General features: G+C 44.5%; 1 protein-coding gene across 3 annotated transcripts; it reads left to right on the top strand.

The window, feature by feature from the left end:
* The first annotated feature begins 1,856 nt into the window (after positions 1 to 1,856).
* ZBTB24 (zinc finger and BTB domain containing 24) lies at positions 1,857 to 22,424 on the top strand. Of its 3 annotated transcripts, XM_063724943.1 has the most exons (8): positions 1,858 to 2,077; positions 2,662 to 2,742; positions 3,075 to 4,054; positions 8,211 to 8,378; positions 8,883 to 8,966; positions 9,656 to 9,739; positions 17,308 to 17,389; positions 18,440 to 22,424. In XM_063724943.1, the coding sequence occupies exons 3-8, from the start codon at positions 3,103 to 3,105 to the stop codon at positions 19,161 to 19,163; spliced, it is 2,094 nt and encodes a 697-aa protein (XP_063581013.1). In that variant the 5' UTR covers positions 1,858 to 2,077; positions 2,662 to 2,742; positions 3,075 to 3,102; the 3' UTR covers positions 19,164 to 22,424. The 3 variants fall into 3 exon arrangements, with proteins under 3 accessions (XP_063581014.1, XP_063581013.1, XP_009240412.2); XM_009242137.4 differs by lacking the exon at positions 2,662 to 2,742; XM_063724944.1 differs by lacking the exons at positions 2,662 to 2,742; positions 8,211 to 8,378 and having other exon boundaries at positions 1,857 to 2,077.
* The last annotated feature ends 186 nt before the right edge of the window (positions 22,425 to 22,610 follow it).

The raw sequence follows: 22,610 nt of genomic DNA, 5'->3' as shown, positions 1-22,610 counted from the left end.
ATGACACCCCAAATCCTGTTCTGCAAGATTTAAAGTTAAGAAGACCTGTTAGGGGCAGACCAGCTGGCCTTAACAAGAACAAATGTTTTGAAAAAGTCAGTATGGATCCAATACAAAATTGCCTTGAAGAAAGGGCTAGTCTGTGTTGTGGGTAGCTGATGCTGGAAGATCCTCCAGACTCAGTCTTTCCTCGCAGGATTATGCTCCAGTGAGCAATGATTGAATGAGGAAATGGAAGTACCTGGCTTACTTTGGTACTGAGTCTTCTTATGCTGTGGAGGACCTCTGGAGGGCCAGTGATTGGACTGCAACCCTTGTAGCAGCAAGAAACAATGAGGTAGCTAACTTCCTGCTGGTATGCAGAAGTCAGGGAGCGCTCCCCATCCCACTTGTACCCCCACGAATCCAGAGGACTTAGAGACAATTCAATATAAAAGGGAAACCTCAGAGAAGGAGCATGTGTGGCTTGAGCTAGTTTTAATAAAATCTAGTAAAAATGTAAGAGCCAGGTTGCTAATTACACCTCAGGTTCAAGATCAGGGAGGCTATAGATGGCATGTTGGGAATTTGGAAATGGGCAGAAAAATAAGTAATTAGGTATTGGCGAAGAGAGAGAAAATGCGGAAATAAATGGATGGAAGCAGGTGGGGAGTAGATCTGGATGGGGCTTGTAGACCACATTAAGAAGCTTGGACTTTATCAAGAGGGCATGTGGGAGCCACATGGATTCTAAGCCAAGGAGTGACTCTAGTCTCTGGATCTCATATATGGAGAGATCCTCTCTACTCCACAATGGATTCTAAGCCAAGAAGTGACTCTAGTCTCTGGATCTCGTATGTACTTGGAGAAATCCTCTGTACTTCTGCGAATTAAAGAGAACAACACTGCAGGTGAGACCAGTTAGAAACAGTCTATTGAACAAAGATGATGAAAGTTTGAATAATAATGATCATTTTAATCACAGCAGATGAATTAAAGCAGGCATTTCCTAAGCCCATTACATACTTAATTTTGTTTATGCAATAGCAACCCTACCAAAGTGGCACTAGTGTTAACATCTCCATTTTACAGGTAAGGTAAAGAAGTTGTGAGGGTAAGTAATTTGCCCAAGATCTCTCAGAACCCAGGTTTCTCTGACTGCAGTGCTCTCTTCATTCCCTTAGACTAAGGCATCGGGAGTGGGGAGGAAAAGGAGGCAGATGTGAAAAACATTTAGGAGGTAATAGTTATTATATTAGCACTAGATAATGATGATGGTGATGATGATGACAATGATGATGACGGTAAGGGGGATTTCATGCCTTCATACATTCAAGAACAACACCAGATTCAGTGTCGGAGAAGAGATAAAATTAAGGTATTGGCGTTGAGCTAACAGTTTAATACGATATAAAACTTCCCAAAGGGAGAGGTCACAACGCCTCTCCTGTCCATTGCCCCCAATTCACCGCAAAAGTCGCTCCTGCCTGGGCTCCCCGGCAGTGCCACACGCAGGACCTCGGGCGCCGACACCGCCCCGCCCCTGGCCGCGCCCCGCCCCGGCCACTGTCCCTCCTCCGAAGCCGCGCCCCTCCTCGCCCCTCCTCGCCCCTCCCCGCCCTGCCCCGGCCCCGGCCCTGGCCCACAAGCCCCAGGCCTGCCATCTCGCCGCGCCGCGCGGCACCCCCGATCCCAGGTCGGCATTCTCGCCCCGCCTTGCCCCTCCCCGCCCCTGCCACGCCCCAACCCTTGAACTGCCGTCGCGCACCGCCTTGCCCCGCCCCGCCCTGGTCCCCGGCCTACCATCTCGCCCCGCCCCTCCCCGCCCCTCCCCGCCGCTCTCGTGGCCCCCACCTCCAGGGGCGACTCTGCGGGCCACGTGGTTCGGCGTCCGCGCGCAAGCGGCTCTTGGCGTCGCGCTTCCGGGTTGGCTGTGGCTGTGGCTGTGGCGGCGGCGCAGGGGCAGAAACCGGTGCGGTGCAGAAGCCCCAGAGGCGGGCGGGGCGGAGCGGAGGGCCAGCGGGCCCCGGCGCGGGTATCCCGCCAGGCCGCCGGGTGAGCTGGCAGCGACCCGGACCCCACCGGGCGCCCCTGAGAGGTAGGTCTGCCGCGCCGACCCCTCCCCCGCCGTCTGCTCCCCAGTCGGGCCCGCGGGGCCTGGGCGGGGAGGTGGGGGTCTTTCCGCGCCACCTCCGCCTGCTCGGACCACCCGGGGCTGCGGGGGCTCCGCGCCGCGCCCAGTGTGTCTGGCGGCCCCACGCAGCTTATTAGTGTTTTATTGCAGCTACCTCACATTCACTTTGCACGTGCACATTTCTTCGCTCTTCACATTGGTTCCCACATACGAAATGGCTAATAATCTGGGAGATGGAGGCAGCTTCGTTCTCCCTGAGATAGTTGTGCAACCATAGAAAGTTAATGCTTGCGGAGGATTTTGGAGATGGTTGATCCCATTCCTTCATTTTATAGAAGGTAGACCCTGAACCGTTCCATGAATACTGGAGAGTCACTCAGCTAGATAATGTGCGGCGGGAGGCTGAGGGAGGGAATTGCTTGAACCTGGGAGGTGGAGGTTGCAGAGAGCCGAGATTGCGCCACTGCACTCCAGCCTGGGCGATAGAGCGAGACTCCGTCTCAAAAAAAAAAAACCCGAGCTAAGTTGTTTTGTTTTTGTTTTTTGAGGTGGTGGTCTCGTTCTGTCGCCCAGGCTGGAGTGCAGTGGCACGATCACGGCTCACTGCAACCTCGAACTCCTAGGCTCAGGTAATGCTCCTGCCGCAGCCTCCTGAGTAGCTGGGACCACAGGCGGGCGCCACCACGCCAGGCTAATTTTTGTATTTTTTGTATAGATGAATTCTCTCCATGTTGCCCAGGCTGGTCTCAAGTGATCCGTCGGCCTCGGCCTCCCAAAGTGCTGGGCTTACAGGTGTGAGGCCACTGCGCCCGGGCCCAGAGCTAAGTTTGTAGACAGACAATTAAAAATGGTAATGGTAAAATTCAGTTGATGATGTGAAGTGAGTAGGAAGTTCATGTGGGCTGGCATTAACCTTTTAGACAGTGCTTCCTCCTTTTTAAACCTTGTTTTCTTATTTCAGATTTAACCCTTCGTGGCTTCTGAAGAAAATGGCAGAAACATCGCCAGAGCCTTCTGGGCAGCTTGTTGTACACTCAGATGCTCACAGTGACACTGTCCTGGCCAGTTTTGAGGATCAGAGGAAGAAAGGCTTCCTCTGTGACATTACTTTAATCGTGGAGAATGTACATTTCCGGGCCCACAAAGCCTTACTTGCTGCCAGTAGTGAATACTTCTCAATGATGTTTGCAGAAGAGGGGGATATTGGCCAATCCATTTATATGCTGGAAGGCATGGTTGCAGACACCTTTGGTATCCTGCTGGAATTTATCTACACAGGTTATCTCCATGCCAGTGAGAAAAGTACAGAACAAATCCTGGCTACTGCTCAGTTCTTAAAAGTCTATGACCTGGTAAAGGCTTATACAGACTTCCAAAATAATCATAGCTCCCCAAAGCCAACAACTTTGAACACTGCTGGTGCCCCAGTGGTGGTTATCTCTAATAAGAAAAACGATCCTCCAAAGCGGAAACGGGGAAGACCAAAAAAAGTCAATACATTGCAGGAGGAGAAATCAGAACTGGCTGCAGAGGAAGAAATACAGTTAAGAGTGAACAATTCAGTTCAGAATAGACAAAACTTTGTGGTTAAAGGAGACAGTGGTGTACTGCATGAGCAGATTGCAGCAAAAGAAAAGGAAGAATCGGAGCCTACTTGTGAGCCAAGTAGAGAGGGGGAAATGCCAGTTGAAAAAGATGAGAACTATGATCCCAAGACCGCGGATGGCCAGGCAAGCCAGAGTCGGTACAGCAAGCGGAGGATTTGGAGATCCATCAAACTTAAAGATTACAAACTTGTTGGGGATCAAGAGGACCATGGTTCAGCCAAGAGGATCTGTGGAAGGAGAAAGCGCCCTGGAGGCCCTGAGGCCCGCTGTAAAGACTGTGGCAAGGTCTTTAAGTACAATCACTTTTTAGCAATCCACCAGAGGAGCCACACAGGTAATGATGTTTTCAAAGCTGATTGCAGTGTGTTTCAGAATTGGGAGTAGTGATGATAATAATAGCTTCCATTTACTGTGCAACTTCTGGGTGATGGGCATTGTAATAAAGCCTTTATACATGTTTTTGCACTTAATTTTCTCCACAATCCTGCAAGGTAGGTAATATCCTCATTGTACATTGTATGATTAAAATCATATTTACTCATATGTAAGAGAGGGTTGCTAAAGTGCATAGTTTACAGATGAAGCAACCAAGTTCTAGAGAGCTTAAATAACTTGCCAGAGTCACCCGTTAGTGACAGAGCTGGGATTGAACCCAGGTAGCCTGGTTCAAGAACCCCTCTCATTTGTAGTTGTTAAATGAATCCTTTAATGTCCAGTTATTAAGATCTAGCCCAATGTACCCTGCTTTCTGATTCTTGAACATTCTTCATCTTGACCATAACCATGCTTTTGCCCAAGTCTGTGTGGACCACTTTCTAACTCAGCTATCTAGCTTTAAATACCTTCTCATTTTTGGTCCCTCCAGCCCAGCGCTGACCAATGGGACCCTTCTGTGATGATGGAAATGTTCCTACATCTGCAGTGTCCAATATGGTGGCCAGTAACCACATGTGGTTTTTGAGCCCTTGAACTGTGGCTAGCGTGACTGAGAAACTGAATTTTAAATTTTACTTTAATTCATTTAAATTTGAATAACCACATGTGGCTAGTGGCTACCGTATTCGACACTGCAGTCCTAGCAAGAAATCCCTTCCTTCTTTGAGCCATTTCAGGTGCTTAAAACCCACTCTGCTTTGGGTCAGATTGTTGCCGCTTGTATATCCCTCAACTTAATTGTAAGCTTAAGTATAGGGACTGGTGCTTAAGTCTCCTCCTGTGATCCAGCAGCATCTGGTGCTGTGGTTCTCAACCTGCAAATTGGAATCACTTAGCTTCTAAAACTACCAGTGCCTAGGCCTCAACCCCAGAGCTTCTGATTTAATTGTCTGGAGCCTTGTGCTTTTAAAAGCTCCCTAAAGACTTTAGCTGCAGATAGGTTGAAGACCTTGAATTCAGGTACTTCGAACGAAGTAGGTACTTGAGAAATATTTGTTGAACTGTAATAGGTTATATTTTGGCTTTTTTTTTTTTTTTTTTTTGAGATGGATTCTCGCTGTCACCCAGGCTAGAGTGCAGTGGTGTGATCTCGGCTCACCGCAACCTCCGCCTCCCGAGTTCAAGCGATTCTACTGCCTCAGCCTCCTGAGTAGCTGGGATTACAGGCACACGCCCCCATGCCCAGCTAATTTTTTGTATGTTTATGTTTATTGTATGTTTTTGTATGTTTATTATTTCACCATGTTGGTCAGGCTGGTCTCAAACTCCTGACCTCGTGATCTGCCTGCCTTGGCCTCCCAAAGTGCTAGGATTACAGGCGTGCGCCACTGCGCCCAGCTGGCTATTTTTATCAAAGATTTATATGTGCATAGTTTAGAGTTAAATCATTATACAAGGCTTAAGAAAAAGCATGTAGGATCGATCTTCCCTTATGTCCCCAGTACAGACAGTCCCTGATTCACAGTGGTTCGATTTTTCATCTTTACAGTGGTGTGAAAGCAGTACACGTTCAACAGAAACCGTACTTTGAATTCTGAGTTTTGATCTTTTCCCAGGCTAGTAATATTCAGATGATCCTCTCATGCCATGCTAGGCCACACAGTCACGTGGGTAAATGACCAGTACTCTGCATTTGGTGCATTCATACAGTACTCTGTATAAGTGCATTTTTCCTTATGATATTTTCAGTATGATGGGTTTGTTGAGATGTCGCATCATAAGTCAGGGAGCATCTGTATTCTGAATTTTGCAGCCCATCACTTTAGTATGGGTCTCTTTTCTTCCATCTGGGTAGATAACAGGTAGATTCATAAGGTTTGGAAACTGTCTTTCAGTTCTGGAAAATCTTGAGTTATTTCATAGATGATCTCTCCCCTCTGTTTTCTCTGTTCTCTCTAACTTTATTTTCTCTTATATTTTCCATCATTTTTGGCCTCACCCTCTGGGGGATTTCCACTTTGTCTTTCAGCCCTTTGAGGTTTTCTGTTTCGACTCCTGTTTTTTTCCCCCTTTAGGAGCTCTTTTTGTTTTCTGAATGTTTTAATTTGAATGATCTTTTTATTTCACAATGTAATATCTTACCTCTGTGAGCATGTTAATGATAACATTTTCCTCACTGGAGGCAAGTTGCTTTTCTTTTTTCTTCTTGCTTGTTTGTCTGTCACTACTACAAAAGGCTTTCCTTGAGTGCCTGGTGGTTTTTTAAAAATCATACTTAATCATATGTAAGGGCGGGTTGCTAAAAGCTACCGGCAATGCTGTGTGCGTGGAGAGAGCCTGTATTTTATTTATTTCTTACTCTGTTGCCCAGGCTGGAGTGCAATGGCGTGATCTCTGATCACCGCAACCTCCGCCTCCTGGATTCAAGTGATTCTCCTGCCTCAGCCTCCCAAGTAGCTGGGATTACAGGCATGCACCACCATGCCTGGCTAATTTTTTTGTATGAGAGAGTCTGTAAAATTGTGACCTTGTTCCCAGATCACACTGAGGGTCAGGCTGCTATTTCTCGTGGCCCAATAATGAGATGCACATGAACTGGGGAGGAAGAGAGTTTTTATTTCTATAACCAGTTACAGGGAGAAGGCCTGGAAATTATCGCCAGACCAACTCAAAATTACAAAGTTTTTCAGAGCTTGTATACCTCCTAAGCTGTATGTCTACGTGTAAGTGTGCATTCCTCTAAAGACGTAGGTGATTAACTTCTTTTAATCTGTAACCAAGGTCTGCGTCCCAAAGACCTTCTTCTAGAGCCTCAGTAAGTTTACTTAATCTAAATGGGTCTAGGTGCTGGGGTGATTACCCTTATCTTCTGCTAAATCACGGAGATTTGGGGAATTCCTTCAGATCCCCAGTAAAACTTGTTTAATCCTAAGTGGGTCCTGTTAAGAATTCCTTCGTTATTTTGTCATGCTTTAAGGCCCAGGAGAAGCCTAGGCAAAACTCTTGGTGGGCTTTTGTTACATTCCAGCCTTTGTTTAAGGACACTGGCTTTTAATATTTAACTTAACTACTCAGTCAGTACTGAAACAGTTGTTATGGAGGCGTGTTATAACCTCACTGGAGGTGGTGTGGTTGTGCCCCATGTCGTTGCTGGTGCCTGGCTGCCACATCTTTGCTCTCTTACCTTGGACCTATCGTTCCAGTGGAAGACGCTTCTGCTGTCCCACTTGGAGGCACTAGGCCTGGCTGCCGGCCTGTGTCTAGGACAGGAGGGGGAAGAAGGAGTGGGGGAGTCTCATCATCCCAGATGGTAATGTTGACTTACTCTCCCTGTGGTGATCCCAACTCAACTGTGCCTAGAAACTCCTAATCCAAAGACCCCTTTTTCTTAACCCTCCTCACTGAACACTCTCCATCCTCTTTTGGGGAGAGGGACAGTCTCCTGGCTGTGTAGAATGGAAGATTTGATCAGGGGTCTAAGTACCTTTGAAACAGACTTTCATTTACCCTCCCTCACCCCTGTTTCCAGAGATAGCAGGTGCCACCAATTCCTGAGCCTTAGGAGATTGTGTCTTAAAAATTAGGTTGTATTGGGCTGGGCGTGGTGGTTCATGTCTGTAATCCCAGCAATTTGGGAGGCCGAGGCAGGAAGATTGCTTGAGCCCAGGAGTTGGAGACCTGCCTGGGCAACATAGTGAGATCTCATCTCTAAAAAAAAATTAAAATTACAATTAAAAAATTAGTTGGGTGTAGTGGTGGCACACGCCTGTGATCTCAGCTACTCGGGAGGCTGAAGTGGGAAGATCATTTGTTCCCAGGAGGTTGAGGCTATAGTGAGCTATGGTAGCTCCACTGCACTCCAGCCTGGGTAATAGAGTGAGACCCTGTTACAAAGGAAAAACAAAAAATTAGGTTATGTTAGTGCTGCTCACTGCTGGCTTCAGATTTATCTGTTCCAGCTTCCAAAATTTTATTGCTGATGTCTCTTGTGTTCATTGTTGGCCTTTTGGATGTGTGCCTTTTAAGAAAAATCCTTTATTGTTATTTTAATTTGGGAGAGACAGAAAAATGTGTGGATTCTTACTTACACCATGCTTCTGGGGCTCTTCTTCCAGGGGAGCGACCTTTCAAATGTAATGAGTGCGGAAAAGGCTTTGCCCAGAAGCACTCACTACAGGTCCACACCAGGATGCACACAGGCGAGCGGCCGTACACCTGCACCGTGTGCAGCAAGGCTCTGACCACCAAGCACTCACTGCTGGAGCACATGAGCCTGCACTCAGGTAGTGGGGCTTGCCCAGAGGGCCAGCTGTCACCAGATTCCCATTCCCCAGGGTGGGCATTACCAACACCTAAACGGTGTTTTCTCAGCCTAGTATCATTTGCAACGTGGTGTCATTGAAAGACAGGATTTTGCATCTGTCTGAGTGCAGTTTAGAGTTCTGCACGGATCCTTAAACTAGAGATTATAAACTGGCTGCTGGGAGTTGAGTGTGCAAGCATGTTTTATTAAACCACCAAAGTTTAGAACTGTTTTACTTTGAACGCCTTTGGGGGAAACTTAAATTCTCCAGTTCTACCCCAGTCTCCAGCACTCCCGATTGCCTTACGTACCTTAGCACATTTATGTTTCTGTGGTAGATTGAAGTCTTCTGGGTTTGTAAACAAGTCACTTGTATCATTTGTAGAAAATGGGGACCTGGGCCCACTGTAGTATTTACCTTATTAGTGAGCATTCCAGTTCTTTATAGTTTTTTGCATGTTTTAGTGTTTTGGTTTTTTGGCAGGACAGAAGTCTTTTACCTGTGATCAATGCGGAAAATATTTCAGCCAGAACAGACAACTAAAGAGCCATTACCGAGTTCATACAGGTACGATAAAGTGAGAACATTTAGACTGGGGGGGAAGAAATGCAAATAAAAATTGTTTCTGAAACATTAGGTTCATATTGTTCTGCTCTTAGCATATATCGTTCACATAGGGTATTTAGGGAAAAGTGCCTTAAGAGTCTAAATTATATGTTTTTATGTTATTGTCTGCCACCATGTGAATTATGTTTTATTTGTATACTACAGTTTTGGTGCCACACACAGAAACTCTACAGAATTGGCATCTTTCAAAAGTGCCACTTGCACAAGGGAGCTTCAGTGAATGGTTGTTAGTGGTGCCTGGGCAGAGACATCATCACCCCATGGCTGTAAGCCCAGGCTTTCTCTCCCCTGGTTCTACCTGTTGTCCTTTTTCTTTCCTGCCAACTGATAAGAAATGAATGTGGGTTACGAGTGTCATTGGAGGTCATTTGTGGCCTCAGTCACTCCAATACTTTGAGGAAAAAAGGAGAGACCACATTTAGAATTGGAAAGATCCTAGCTCTCTTGGAGGAGGCAGTGAGTTGAGGTGCTTAGGAAAATATTAAGTTACCAAATTAATGAAAACATTTTGTTGTTAAAGTACTATATTTAAAGTGATTATTTTTCAGGGAAGTGCTTTAACACAAATCACTGAAGAAAATGCAGGGAGAGCATATATGCACTGACACTTTTTTTATTGTTGCGACAAGGCCACTCATTACCGGAATGCAAAGACTGCCATCGCAAATTCATGGACGTGTCTCAGCTAAAGAAACATCTGCGAACACACACAGGTAAAACTCCATCTCGCCTGTCCCCCCAGTACATGGGATGTTTTCAGGAGAGTGAAGAATGAAGTTCTCTGAGTGCCCTGCTAAGCCTGTGTTTGGAAATGTTTATTATAAATTGAATGGGAGTTGTGTAAGAAGATAAGTTAAAATTTGGAAGGCAGAATGTTGTCAGCACTGTCTTTGGGGAAATCACATCTCTTGTAGATGAGCAAAACGGAGATCACTTACTGAACACTATTCATATGTCACAATTCATTTAATACCACAGAATAGTGAGTCTGAGTCTGGTTCTTTGTTTCACTCTTAATTTACTTCAGCATTGAAGGTGATATCAAGACTTTTTTTTTTTTTTTTTTTAAGATAAGGGCTCATGCTGTCATCCAGGCTAGAGTGCAGTGGCACGATCACAGCTCACCACAGCCTCGACCTCCTGGGCTGAGGTGATCCTCCCACCTCAGCCTCCTGAGTAGCTGGGACCACAGGTGCAAACCGCCACACCTACCTAATTTTTTAACTTTTTGTAGAGATGGGTCCCACTATGTTGCCCAGGCTGGTCTTGAACTCCTGGGCTCAAGCAATCTTCCTGTCTGAGCCTCCCAAAATGCTGAGATGACAGGCATGAGCTACCATGCCCAGCAAGATAATTTTTTTTTTTTTTTTTTTTTTTTGAGACGGAGTCTCGCTCTGTTGCCAGGCTGGAGTGCAGTGGCGCGATCTTGGCTCACTGCAACCTCTGCCTCCCGGGTTCAAGTGATTCTCCTGCCTCAGCCTCCCTAGTAGCTGGGACTATAGGTGTGCGCTACCATGCCCAGCTAATTTTTTTTGTATTTTTAGTAGAGACGAGGTTTCACCATGTTGGCCAGGATGGTCTCGATCTCTTGACCTTGTGATCCGCCCACCTTGGCCTCCCAAAGTGCTGGGATTACAGGCGTGAGCCACCGTGCCCGGCCCAAGATTATTTTTTTAGAAAAGACAGCCAAATGTAACAGACACAAATGTAGCATAGACACTGAGAATGTTTCCACTTTCTCCCCTAGAACCAACACTTAAGCAGCACCACCTCCAGAAAAATCAGTTTCAGAGATGACGAGCAGGCAGCATTGATTAGGGCAGGTCAGTTTTTCTATGTAAGATCAGAAAATTGGATCTTTTATACCTTTTGGCAAAGAATGTGTGTTAAAAATAAGCCTGTTAGATTTTCTAAGAAAAACTTGCCATTACAGGTTATTTAATAATTCTGTTGTCTACTGGAATTATCTAAATAGCAAATTGATTTATGGTGCTTTGGACTTTTTTTTTTTTTGGAGTCACTGTCTCACTCTGTCGCCCAGGCTGTTGTGCAGTGGTGCAATCTTGGCTCACTGTAACCTCTGCCTGCTGGGTTCAAGCAATTCTCCTGCTTCATCCTCCCAAGTAGCTGGAACTACAGGTGTGCACCACCATGCCCGGCTAATTTTTGTGTTTTTTTTGTAGAGACAGGGTTTTGGCATGTTAGCCAGGCTGGTCTCGCTCGAACTCCTGGCCTCAAGTGATCCACCCTCCCAGCCTCCCAAAGCGCTGGGATTACAGGCGTGAGCCACTGTGCCTGGCCTGGATGTTGTTTTTTAAATACAAGTTTTTCTTCTTAAATTCAGTAAACGTCTCATAGGATATGGATTTTAACACATGTACTAAGCACTTACTGGGAACCAGACACTGTTTTAGGCTTTGAGGATACAGCAGTGAATGAGATGGACAGGCCCCTGCCTTAAGGGGCCAACATTCAATAGGGAAGACAGAGTACAAAGAAGTATGTAACACATTTGGTGTTGTGAGTGCGTTGAGGAATAAAATGCAAGGTAAGGGGGCAGGATGCGGGAAAGAGAGCTGCTCTTTTATGCGTGGACTGGTTTGGGAAGGTCTCACAGATAAGGTGGCATCTTGGATGGAGATGAGAATGCAGTGGGGGAGTGAGCCAACCAGCCATTGAGGATGCCCAGGAGAGAGCATTCTAGGCAGGGGGAGCCCTGGGCACAGGGCCCTCAGGCAGGAATAAACATTTTTGACAAGCTGGAGACATGCTGGGAGAAGCACCAAGGCAGCCAGAGAGCTGGGAGTAGGAAGTTGTAGTGTAGGTGGATGTTCTCAATTTAGCTGCATGCTTTTTACCACCTGGGAAGCTTTAAAAAAAGCCTTGTCCCAACTGCCAAGATTCTGATTGACTTCACCTGGGCAGAGCCTGGGAATTGGTGTTTTTTAAAGTACCCCTCAACAATTGTAGGGTGCACTTGGGCTGAAGTACTTTGAAGGCCACAGTAAAGATTGGATTTTGTTCTGAGGGAGATGGCTTTACTGAGATGAGCGGCATGGCATGACTTAGAGTTGTAATAGGGTCACTCTAGCCACCCTGTGAGGTGGGGGCGAGGCCAGGGTGGAGGCAGAGAGACCCATTAGGAGGCTGTGCAGGGGCTCGGAACAGCACAGTAGCAGCAGAGGTGGTGTCAATTGGTCCAGTTCTGGATATATTCCAGGGAAGAATTCATGTGATTCGCTCATGATTGGATGTGGGAGTTGAAAGAGGAGGCAAAAGCCACTGTAAGGAGGAAAAACTAGGGAAGACTAAGAAGAACAGATCAGGAGTTAGATTGTGGACTGGTTGGTGTCTATTGGACATCCACGTGCAGGTGTGGGGTAGATCATTAGATTTCCAGGTCTGGAGAGTTCAGGGGAGAGATGCAGCCAGAGCTCTGGATTTCCACAGGTACACATGTGCCTGCAAATAGTATGTGGCACTGTGCTGAGTTCCCTAGGGAGACAGCGATGGTGGAGGAGAGTGGAGCTGGCTTGGTCATGCTGAGCAGTGCCAGAGGAGGCACTTCCCCTTGGTTTTGTTGTCTGAGCATAAGGGGGAGTGAGGTTTCTGGGCTTTGTGAGTAGCAGTAGGACTTGAAGTGGGGATGAAAAGGAACAGAAGACCTCCCCCACTATAATTCCAGCAAACTCTTCTCTGCCTGTCAACTTTGAGAAGCAGAGCAGAAAGTGGAAGATGTGTGATGAGTTAAAAAGGAGACAGACGGGCCTCTGTAAAGTGGTTTGCATGACTTAGAAATATGAAAAGAAATTGAACCTGTCAAAAAATTGGGACTCTTCAAGAGCAGCAACTGTGACCCATCTGTTCCTAGCATCAGCATGGAGAATCTGCCTGAATGTTGGAGAAGGGCATTGGCCTGCCATTTCCCTGCTCCCTGGGCATTGAGCACAGCCAGAGTGAGAAGTGCCAGTCCTACCCTCAGGGCCATGCTCAGTTGGAAACCAAGACTTCATCTCTTAGAGATGAACCGTCATTCATCTCTTAGATCTTTAGGCATAAACTCTCTCTGGGTTAGATGTCCTGCACCAAGCACTGGAGAAGTCAAAGGCAAATTAGAGATGTTCTCTTTCCTAGGAGAGCATCCCCAGTGAGGGAGGTGGACACATTTTGACATGGAGGCAAAGTATCAGGCAGACAACTGCCAGGTCACCACATCTCAGGCCCTCCTGCTCACATCTTGTCCCCGTACCTGGCGCTGGTCAGGTTTACAGGGACCCAGTCAAGCCAAGTGAGTTCACAAGACAGATAAACCAGAGAATATATCAACTCAATAGAGGGATTACACCTTTCTGTTGCCCACAGCACCTCCTTCCTCACATTAGTGTACCCGAAAGCCAAGTCAGTGATCAGAAGATTGCATGGTGAGCTGGGAACAAGTCAAGGGAATTAGCCCAGGCCACAGAGAAGCCTGGTGGGTGACCTCTGACCCCACAGCACAGTCCCACCCCGCCAGTGTCCCTGTTCCTGGATGGTGTTCCATAAACACTGATTCTGCCCTGAGGGCTCCTACTCACAGGTAGATGGCCCTGTCTGGGAACAAATGATAAAGTTCAGTAAGTCACAGTTCTATTCACAGCCTCATTGTGGCTTGAAGTTGAAGCTTCCCAAATCTCTTCAACTGTGTGTTGAGACCATCCATTAACGTTGAGACCTGGGGGTCTTCCCATCTTCCTGAGACCTGGGGGCCCCTCACCATAACATGCGCTTACAGAGTCTACGTGCCAACTACTGTGAAACAGTACGGCATGGTCACAGCCACAGCAGAGGTGTGAACACAGGACAGGAAACAGCTGAGAAGACCATATAGGAATGCCCAGTACACAGGTGTCAAACCATGCTATCCACAGTTATCATGGACATGTGGCCCTTTTTTGCCAAGATTGGCAAGTACATGAGGAAATGCACATCTTTATTTATTGTTGGTGGGAATATAATTTGGGAACCCCCTGGAAGGAACTTTTGCAATACTTACCAAAACGTAAACCGCACAATTGTGAAAAGATGTTTGCCTAAGGATATTCATCATAGGCAGCATTGTTTATAACTTAACAAGCTTAACAGCCACGTGAATGTCCCAGGAGGGGATTAGATAGGTAAATTTGGGGCAGTATACACAATGGTACATGGCACAGGGTTTTAAAATGGCGGTGTGGCTTTACTGATGTGACAAACCATGCATTTGATGACCTCACAGAGTAAGACTGCAGATAAACAGATTTGTCTGTAAAGATATTCGCCATTGTTAACTGGTTGTCTCAAGAGATGAAAATAGTGGAGCAGTTTTAATATTCTTTGTATTTTCAATACTTGATTCTTTTACAATGAACACAGTAATTTTTTGAGAAAAACAAAGCCGTGGTCCACAGTGGGAGGCAGGATGCTGAGAGGTCTAGACGGACAGAACTGGACTGCCAGGTGAACGTGACAGCTGAGGGAATGGGAGGTATCACTGTGATTGTTGTGCCTGGCTGGACAGAGGCTGGGTGATGTTGTTATTAACCATCATGCCCCATGTTATTCTGGGTTTCGGCAGGTGGGGATGGGAAATCCAGCTGTCATGGCAATAAGCAGTGACTCGTCGATACTATCTGGAGTGGGGTCCGGGATTTAAGTCATTGGGGAAGGGGTAGGGGCGGGATCAGTGGAGTAACTGCTGAGAAGAGGGTCTGGAAGTACACCCTGGAGCTGTTTCAGTACTTCTGTTGACATCATCCTGGGTGGAACCTTTCATCACACTCCGGTCTCTGCCTTTTCCTTTAATCACTATTGTCTCATCCTCTTGTAACACACTTCTTTCCGGTCCCCATGCCTCTCAGGCCCTGTCCTATTACCTCATCCTTCTTCTCCGTCTGCCTCCTGCCACCTCCTGGTCCAGGCCTTGTGCGTAGCCTGTTAGAGGTCCTCCTGCCTCTAGCCCACCCTCCTTATCATTCCCAGGTGTATTTTCTTAGTACTTTCAGCATGTCATTCTGCTAAAAACTTCCAGAGGCTCCACAGGTCCCCTGCCTGGATTTCATAGCTCCTGTTGCCTTGGCCTGCTGACTCCTGAGAGTGATCCTTGTCGCTCCTGGTGCACACCGTGTGGTCATTTCTGACACCAGCTTCTGCTCATACTATTTAGACTAGTACCCTGGCCCAGGCTTCTTTCCAGTCTAGCCAGATCCTGCCCACCCCATCCAGCACCCTGTCTGCACTCAGTATTGTTGATGCCACTCATTTTAATGTTCAGTGAAACACAGCCCTATGTTACTTCGTTTGTGCATCTCCTCAAGTAGATTAGAAAAGTTTCTTTTTTGTTTCTTAGCTGTGTACTTTATTGATGGTCTATCAGTGTTTGAGAACTAAATAAATTTAAGGAATAGGTGTCTCCGTTGAAGGTGGTAGAGCTGTACACAGGGGAACAGATCAGAAACCACTAAGCAGGAAGACCCCCTGCAGATTCACCTTGGCTAGGGAAATTTGCCTTCCTACTGTCTTGCTCACTCTCTCAAAGAGCTTCCACTGCAGGATGTTGCTCCTGCAAACACTTATCCTCAAAAAACATTTGCCATCAGACAGACTTTCTGAAATAGAAACTCAGATGGAGCTGAATGGTATAGTTAATGTTGTTATGGAAGATCGTTGTTGTTCTTTCTCTTAAAAACCTGAAAACTGCAACAAGAATTTTACAATCACAAGCAAACAGCAGGTACTCAGTCTTTGAATCTGGAGAGGGAGAAAACCAACCAAGATCAGAGAAGGCCCTAGCTCTGATGTAGAAGGCTATAGACAGATTATGGCTGTGGCCTGGTTTTAATCTTTGGAGTGGTAAGAGTTCATGATGCAAAGATGCAGATTCATCCAAGTTGTTACAGCTGTCCTCTGCCTCAATGGAGCTTGGAGAAATGTCTTGCCTGAATTTTCCAGTAGATGCTGTGAAAGGGAAGCTCACTGACCATCTTCCATTTCAAATCGTACTTAACCTTTGCTGTTCTCCTGTTCTCCAGTTAAGTGGATTTTGCTGCTTGCTTTTTTTTTTTTTTCTTTTTTTCCAATTTAGTTTTCTTGCCTGCATTGGATTACTTAATTTTGTTTCTGGGGAACATGAACAGTCTGTCATTGTATGTTCAGCGTGCAAACACACTGAATAAGCACTTGCCGATGTTAGTGAAGCCTGGTGGGTTCTGGAGTAGTTATAGCATCTCAGGTGTGCCACCCCCATGAAATTCATTCAGCAGGGATTTCTGAAATGGCATGCCAGGCCAGATTCTCGGCACCGGGGTACCAGGAGCGGACATACCCACAAGTTATCTTAAAAAGGGAGAAATGGATAATAAACGACTTATACATTATATGAGGCAGCAATAGCATTGTGGAAAAACTAAACTGGAGAATTGGACTAAGGAATGCGTGGCAAGGTTTGTAGTGCTCTTGGTGGTGATGGAGCCTCACTGATAAAATAACATGTGAACAGAGACTTGAAGGAGATGAGGAGAGTGAACCATGCTGGGAGACACCCTGAGATGAGATCAGGGAAGTTTGGGGTGAGGAGTAGGGTTTATGGGGTACAGATCTATGATTGCTTGTAGGGCAAGAACTTTGGGTTTTATCTTGGGGTGGGAAATCATCGGAACATTTGCAGCCCAAGCATAAAATGACCTGACTGCATCAAGGCTCACTCTGGTGGCCACATTGCTAGTTTATGGCAGGGAAGCAAGAGCAGAAATGGAGACCCCCATAGGAGACAAGAGATGGTGGTGGTGTGGACCAGAGAGTGGCAGTGGAGGTACTGAGCAGTGGTCAGATTCTGGATATATTTGGAAGGTTGATATAAACATGAATAATGCATAACTCACCCTAGCACACAGGAGTCCTTTCAGGGTCAAGTGGGCTACCTAGCCAAGCAATGATGCAGGAGAGCATAGGTGCTGTAATATCTAAGGGGAGAAAACAGGAGTAAATAGGGTGTAACCCACTTCCTTGTTGCAGTTTTCAGGTTTTTAAGAGAACCATGCCTTATGATTTCTGTGTATGCTCTTGGCACTCAGCACACAGTGCTTAGGTTAGTTACAGAGTAGATATTTGGTGAGTGCATCATTCATTTACGCTTACGGAGGGAATTGCCTTTGTTCTGTTTATATTGTGGAACTGAAGTGTTTTTTTATTTTGTCTTATGCTGAATGTATATTGTTAAATGTTTTGTTTGTTTTGTGTTTTTGTTTGTTTTTGTTTTTTTTTTTAGGTGAGAAGCCATTTACTTGTGAAATCTGTGGCAAATCTTTCACAGCAAAGAGTTCTCTTCAGACCCACATCAGAATCCATCGGTAAAGTTTTGCAGATATTTTTCTCATATGGAGGCCTCATTCAGTTCTGCTGTGCAGTGAGGTGACATGTGTTACCTATATAGTTTTCTCCCAGTTGTTACTCTGCAGAATTTTGTGTGCAGTTTATTACTTTGGCTTTCTTTTGTTTGTTTTGAGACAGGGTGTCGCTGTTGCCCAGGCTGGAGTGCAGGTGGGAGTTCAGGCGATTCTCCCACCGTGGCCTCCCGAGTAACTGGGATACCACACCCAGCTAGTTTTTGTATTTTTTTGGTAGAGACGGGATTTCACCATGTTGACCAGGCTGGTCTCAGACTCCTGACCTCGAGTGATCTGCCTGCCTGGGCCTCCCAAAGTGTTGGGATTACAGGTGTGAGCCACCGCACCTGGCCTAATTTGTTTTATCTTTTCAATAATGAAATTCCCTACCTAGGTAAAAAGGAATGCTGATTCTGGCCAGTAAAAGTTTACATTACTGATTTCATTTATTAAATTTTGATTGGGGCTAGGGATTGGTCCAAAGCTTAAATCTTCAATCAAAAATAAGTATTAAATTTGATGTTTTCTGAATAAATGTTTTTGTTTACACAGTTATCCCCAGGTTAGACTTAGGAGTTCTTCTAAGCATCACAAATAATTAGAGGATGTTTAAATTTTTTAAATTGACATTAATCATATATACTTATTGGGCCATTAGAGTCTAAAAATTGGCTGTGAAAACTAAGACAAAAAAGAGAACTATATGTTTATTATATAAATATTTACTCTCTTTTCTTATCTGAAATACATACTGTGGAATCATAAAATTTATCATATCTAGCCGTGCCCCATCTGCCACCCTTCCTCAGGCACCACCCCCCACCCTATTTTCAGATTAGAAACTGCCCATGGAAGCGAGACTTGCTTCAAGTCCCTGAGTTAGTAGGTGAACCCATGACTTATGACTTGCAGTCTAATTAATTTTCCACTACTCTTGATTGCTTCCCCCTAAATAATCAGGAAGTAGTAAGTAGGTATTTCCATTTTAAAAATAAAATGTTTATTTTCTTATAGAGGAGAAAAGCCATACTCGTGTGGCATTTGTGGCAAATCCTTCTCTGACTCCAGTGCCAAAAGGAGACACTGCATTCTACACACCGGCAAGAAGCCTTTCTCCTGCCCTGAGTGTAACTTACAGTTTGCTCGCTTAGACAACTTGAAGGCTCACTTGAAAATTCATAGCAAGGAGAAGCATGTGTCAGATGCCAGCAGCATTTCTGGCAGTAGTAATACAGAAGAGGTCAGGAATATTCTTCAGCTACAGCCATATCAACTCTCTACCTCGGGAGAGCAGGAAATTCAGCTTCTTGTAACCGATTCTGTACATAACATCAATTTCATGCCTGGTCCTAGCCAGGGAATCAGCATCGTGACTGCAGAGAGTTCCCAGAACATGACTGCAGACCAGGCTGCTAATCTTACGCTGCTCACGCAGCAGCCAGAGCAACTGCAGAATTTAATTCTTTCGGCTCAACAGGAGCAAACAGAACACATTCAGAGCCTCAATATGATTGAAAGCCAGATGGGGCCCTCACAAACAGAGCCAGTGCACGTGATCACTCTGTCCAAGGAAACACTGGAACATCTTCATGCCCATCAAGAGCAAACAGAGGAGCTCCATTTAGCTACAAGTACTTCAAATCCAGCTCAGCACCTGCAGCTGACACAGGAGCCTGATCCGCCACCACCCACTCACCATGTGCCCCAGCCAACGCCGCTTGGCCAGGAGCAGAGCTGACCTGTAAACACGTTTGACTGCTTGATTGGGCTCCTCTTATAAGCCAGCTGTGACTGGATTTTGAACGCTTGAAGTCAGGCTCTCCACACCATCGACTTGCAGATCCTTCTGTGAGAGCTGTGATGGCTAACTGATGTTTATAATGCCCTCCATCCAGGTAGCAAGATGTGTGTATGTCTTGTCTAAGGTACTGATTTGGATTGAGCATTTCAATATTGTTGAATGGTTTTCATTTTCATCTGCAACGTCTCATAAAGACTCAGGTAGTTTTTCATTGAGGGCATTGATCTCAGTTTTTCTGTAAGGTTTAAATGTTCACAGCCATAGGTTATGGTCTTGCCAACCTCCCCAGTTATGTTTTTTTATTTTCTAGGACAAAGGGAGTCATTTTGGTTGAACTCGGCAGAATGGTTTGTTCTATTTTCTTATTTTTCTTAGGCAACACAGTTGTTAACACAAGACAAGTCAGGGCTAAATATGACAGATCACAATGTATGGGTAATTTGCCCTTTTAATAACTTCCAGTCCCCTAAGACAAAGTAACCATCAACGTTTTATCTTTGTGCAGTACAGTGGGCTTATTGTGTTACACTTCAGAAAGATTCAAACTCAAACTCAGTATTTTAACTCAAAATTCATGTAACAAGATAGCCAAAAGTATAGGATTTTTTTTTTAAATTCTGAATTCATCTTTTCTGAGAAACATAAATTTACATATTTTTTAACAGCAAGCTATCAAAATTCTAATTAAGTTTAAAATACAAAATTGGATCAAGACATTCACCCTAAATTCTGAATTTCTGTCAGAAAAGAGATTTGATTTTCATGAAGGTAAAGCTTTCTTCACTATTCTGGAACATAAAACTTTATTCAGTGTAATTTAAGTCTTATATATACTCTACTGAATTCTAACTGATCTCCTGAAAATGTTGATCTGTGTGTTGTGTCTGATAACTTTCTGGAGATGGAAGCTTATTATAATTCATTTTTATTGCAGACTAGTTAAATCCCACAAAGGGAATATCTTCTCCTAATCTTTCCTTTTTTAGAGACAGGGTCTCACTCTATCACCCAGGCCAGAGTGTAGCGGCACAGTCATTGCTCACTGTAACCTCAAATTCCTGGGCTCAAGCAACCCTCCCACCTCAGCCTCCTAGTAGCTGGGACTACAGGGATGTACCACCACCCCCAGCTAATCTTCATCTAATCTTAAAACTTTGAGCCTCAGAGACTTTGTAGCCAGCATGTGTCTGTAATTGTATGATTTTTAAATCATCATCAAAAGATTAAATTATGTTTGGGTTAGGTTTTCAAGCTAAGCTTATTGAATTCTTTTACCACTTTCATGTAAGCTGGTAGGGGATTTTTGAGAAAAGAAGGTGGGCACTAGTATATCTAAATTAACAATGCTGATGGAGAGTAGGGGGTAATCTACTCTAAAATTAATAGAGCCTTTCCATCAATTGTTTTGTTTTAGACATCCTTGATTTCTACCTAAATCAAATAAGTTATTTGGAGGTTAGAGTAATAGAGAATTCTTCAGGTTTGAGAGAAGATAAAAGCATTTTGGTTGCATATTTGCTAAGCTATATTTTATTATATGTAATTCACAAAATATCCAAAATGATATATATCTTATATGTATCAACCAAACTAATGTTAAATTAGGCCTGACTAGAGCAAAGATAACAATTTTTTACAAACACTGTTAAGCCCTAAGTATTATTTCAGGTTCTCGTTTAAACTGTTTAATTTTATTCTTAAAACACAAAGTTTTTACCAGCTTTTCAAAGGCCACCAATCCACATTTTCTCCAGGAAATTAAATATTTAAGTAAGTGAATTTTTACTCACTCTGGATAGCTAGGTGATTATTCAGAAAATACGGTTACATAGCTATTTATAAGTCAAGTTTCACTGGCTCTATAACAGTCTACCTCTACACTAAGAGAACTATAACGTGAACAACATAGGTCACTTTAAATGTTCTAGTAGCAACATTTAAAAACATAAAAAGCAGCAGGTGAAAATGTTAATAAAAGTTTATTTAATCCAACATTTGCCAAATATTTCAACATATAAAAATATATTAGTGAGACCTTTTACATTCTGTTTTTCATACTAAGCTTTCGAAATCCGGTGCATATTTTACACTTTCTGCACATCTCAATTTGGATGCTAATGTTCATTGGACATACTTGATCTGTATTTAGATTTCATACAACTTACAGTTGAAAACAGATTCTCATATCAAGTAGCTAAGACAAAAGTTTTTTTCAAGAATGGAAATAAGTATCAGTTTAAAAATTTATATTAAAATTTATTAAAATTAAAATCCAGTTCCTTGTTGCATGGGACACAGTGCGAATGCTTGATAAGCACATGTAGCTAGTGGCTGCTATATTGGACAGCATGGGACACCTGTTTCTAGCTTGAGCATCAGTCCTAGCCATGCCTGAATTATTTGACCAGCTGTCAAAGAGAAACAAGGAAATGATAACTTTATCAATCTAGCCTCTTTCTTTGTCCCACATATACATTCTACCCCTTTGAATAAAAAAGTTCAGTGACGCCGGGCGTGGTGGCTCACGCCTGTAATCCCAGCACTTTGGGAGGCCAAGGTGGGCGGATCACGAGGTCAGGAGTTCAAGGCCAGCCTGACCAACATAATGAAACCCCATCTCTACTAAAAATACAAAAATTAGCCGGACGTGGTGGTGTACGCCTGTAATCCCAGCTACTCAGGAGGCTGAGACAGGAGAATCACTTGAACCCAGGAGGCAGAGGCTGCAGTGAGCTGAGATCACGCCATTGCACTCAAGCCTGGTGACAGAGCAAGACTCTGTCCCAAAAAAAAAAGTTCAATGACTTGAGTACCCAAAAGAAATGTCGTGAACATGAAAGTACTTCTCATGTGTCCTTGAGAAATGATGTTGCTAGTGCAGTGTTTCACAATTCATTTTCTACTAAATGTGTACAATTTTTTAAATTGTTTTAACAGGAAATATAGAGTGTGTTTCTTAGGAAATAGAATGTTATGCTTTGGGGCTCCTGAAATACCTCATTTTGAAGGTGAATCTTTGGTTTTCTCCCAGTAGAGGGTCGGCCTTGGGATGACTGGAGCTCTTACCATCAAAATCAGTTATTCAAGTGCTTGCCCAGTGCTTCTTGAAACTCACCTCTACTCTGTATTTTCTACAGTTGGTTCTTGTATTATAAATGTTGTGAGCAACAGATTAAATGATGCTGAGGAATGAAAAAAGATTCTCATTATAAATGCTTACCTAGGATTCTCATTATAGATGCTTATCTAGGTTTTCATAAATGGGAACGTAACAATATCTTCCAAATATGGAGTCCTTACTGTTGGCCAGGAGCCAAGCCAGGTCTGTTAAATCTGTATTATATCTTACTGGGTCTCAAACATCTTCCATGTCATGGCACACAG

Source organism: Pongo abelii, chromosome 5 (genome assembly GCF_028885655.2).
Source record: "Pongo abelii isolate AG06213 chromosome 5, NHGRI_mPonAbe1-v2.0_pri, whole genome shotgun sequence".
In the NCBI taxonomy this organism is placed as follows: Eukaryota; Metazoa; Chordata; class Mammalia; order Primates; family Hominidae; genus Pongo; species Pongo abelii.
The sequence above is the reverse complement of the archived record's forward strand: the minus strand, read 5'-3'. Positions and strand labels throughout refer to the sequence as shown.

What these genes read in the sequence shown, in the direction of transcription:
- ZBTB24 (XM_009242137.4), top strand. Translation starts at nt 3,103, where the DNA reads ATGGCAGAAACATCGCCAGAGCCTTCTGGGCAGCTTGTTGTACACTCA. An exon ending in GCACATGAGCCTGCACTCAG is followed by an intron (nt 8,379 to 8,882) that starts GTAGTGGGGCTT and finishes GTTTTTTGGCAG; the next exon opens with GACAGAAGTCTTTTACCTGT. An exon ending in ACCCACATCAGAATCCATCG is followed by an intron (nt 17,390 to 18,439) that starts GTAAAGTTTTGC and finishes ATTTTCTTATAG; the next exon opens with AGGAGAAAAGCCATACTCGT.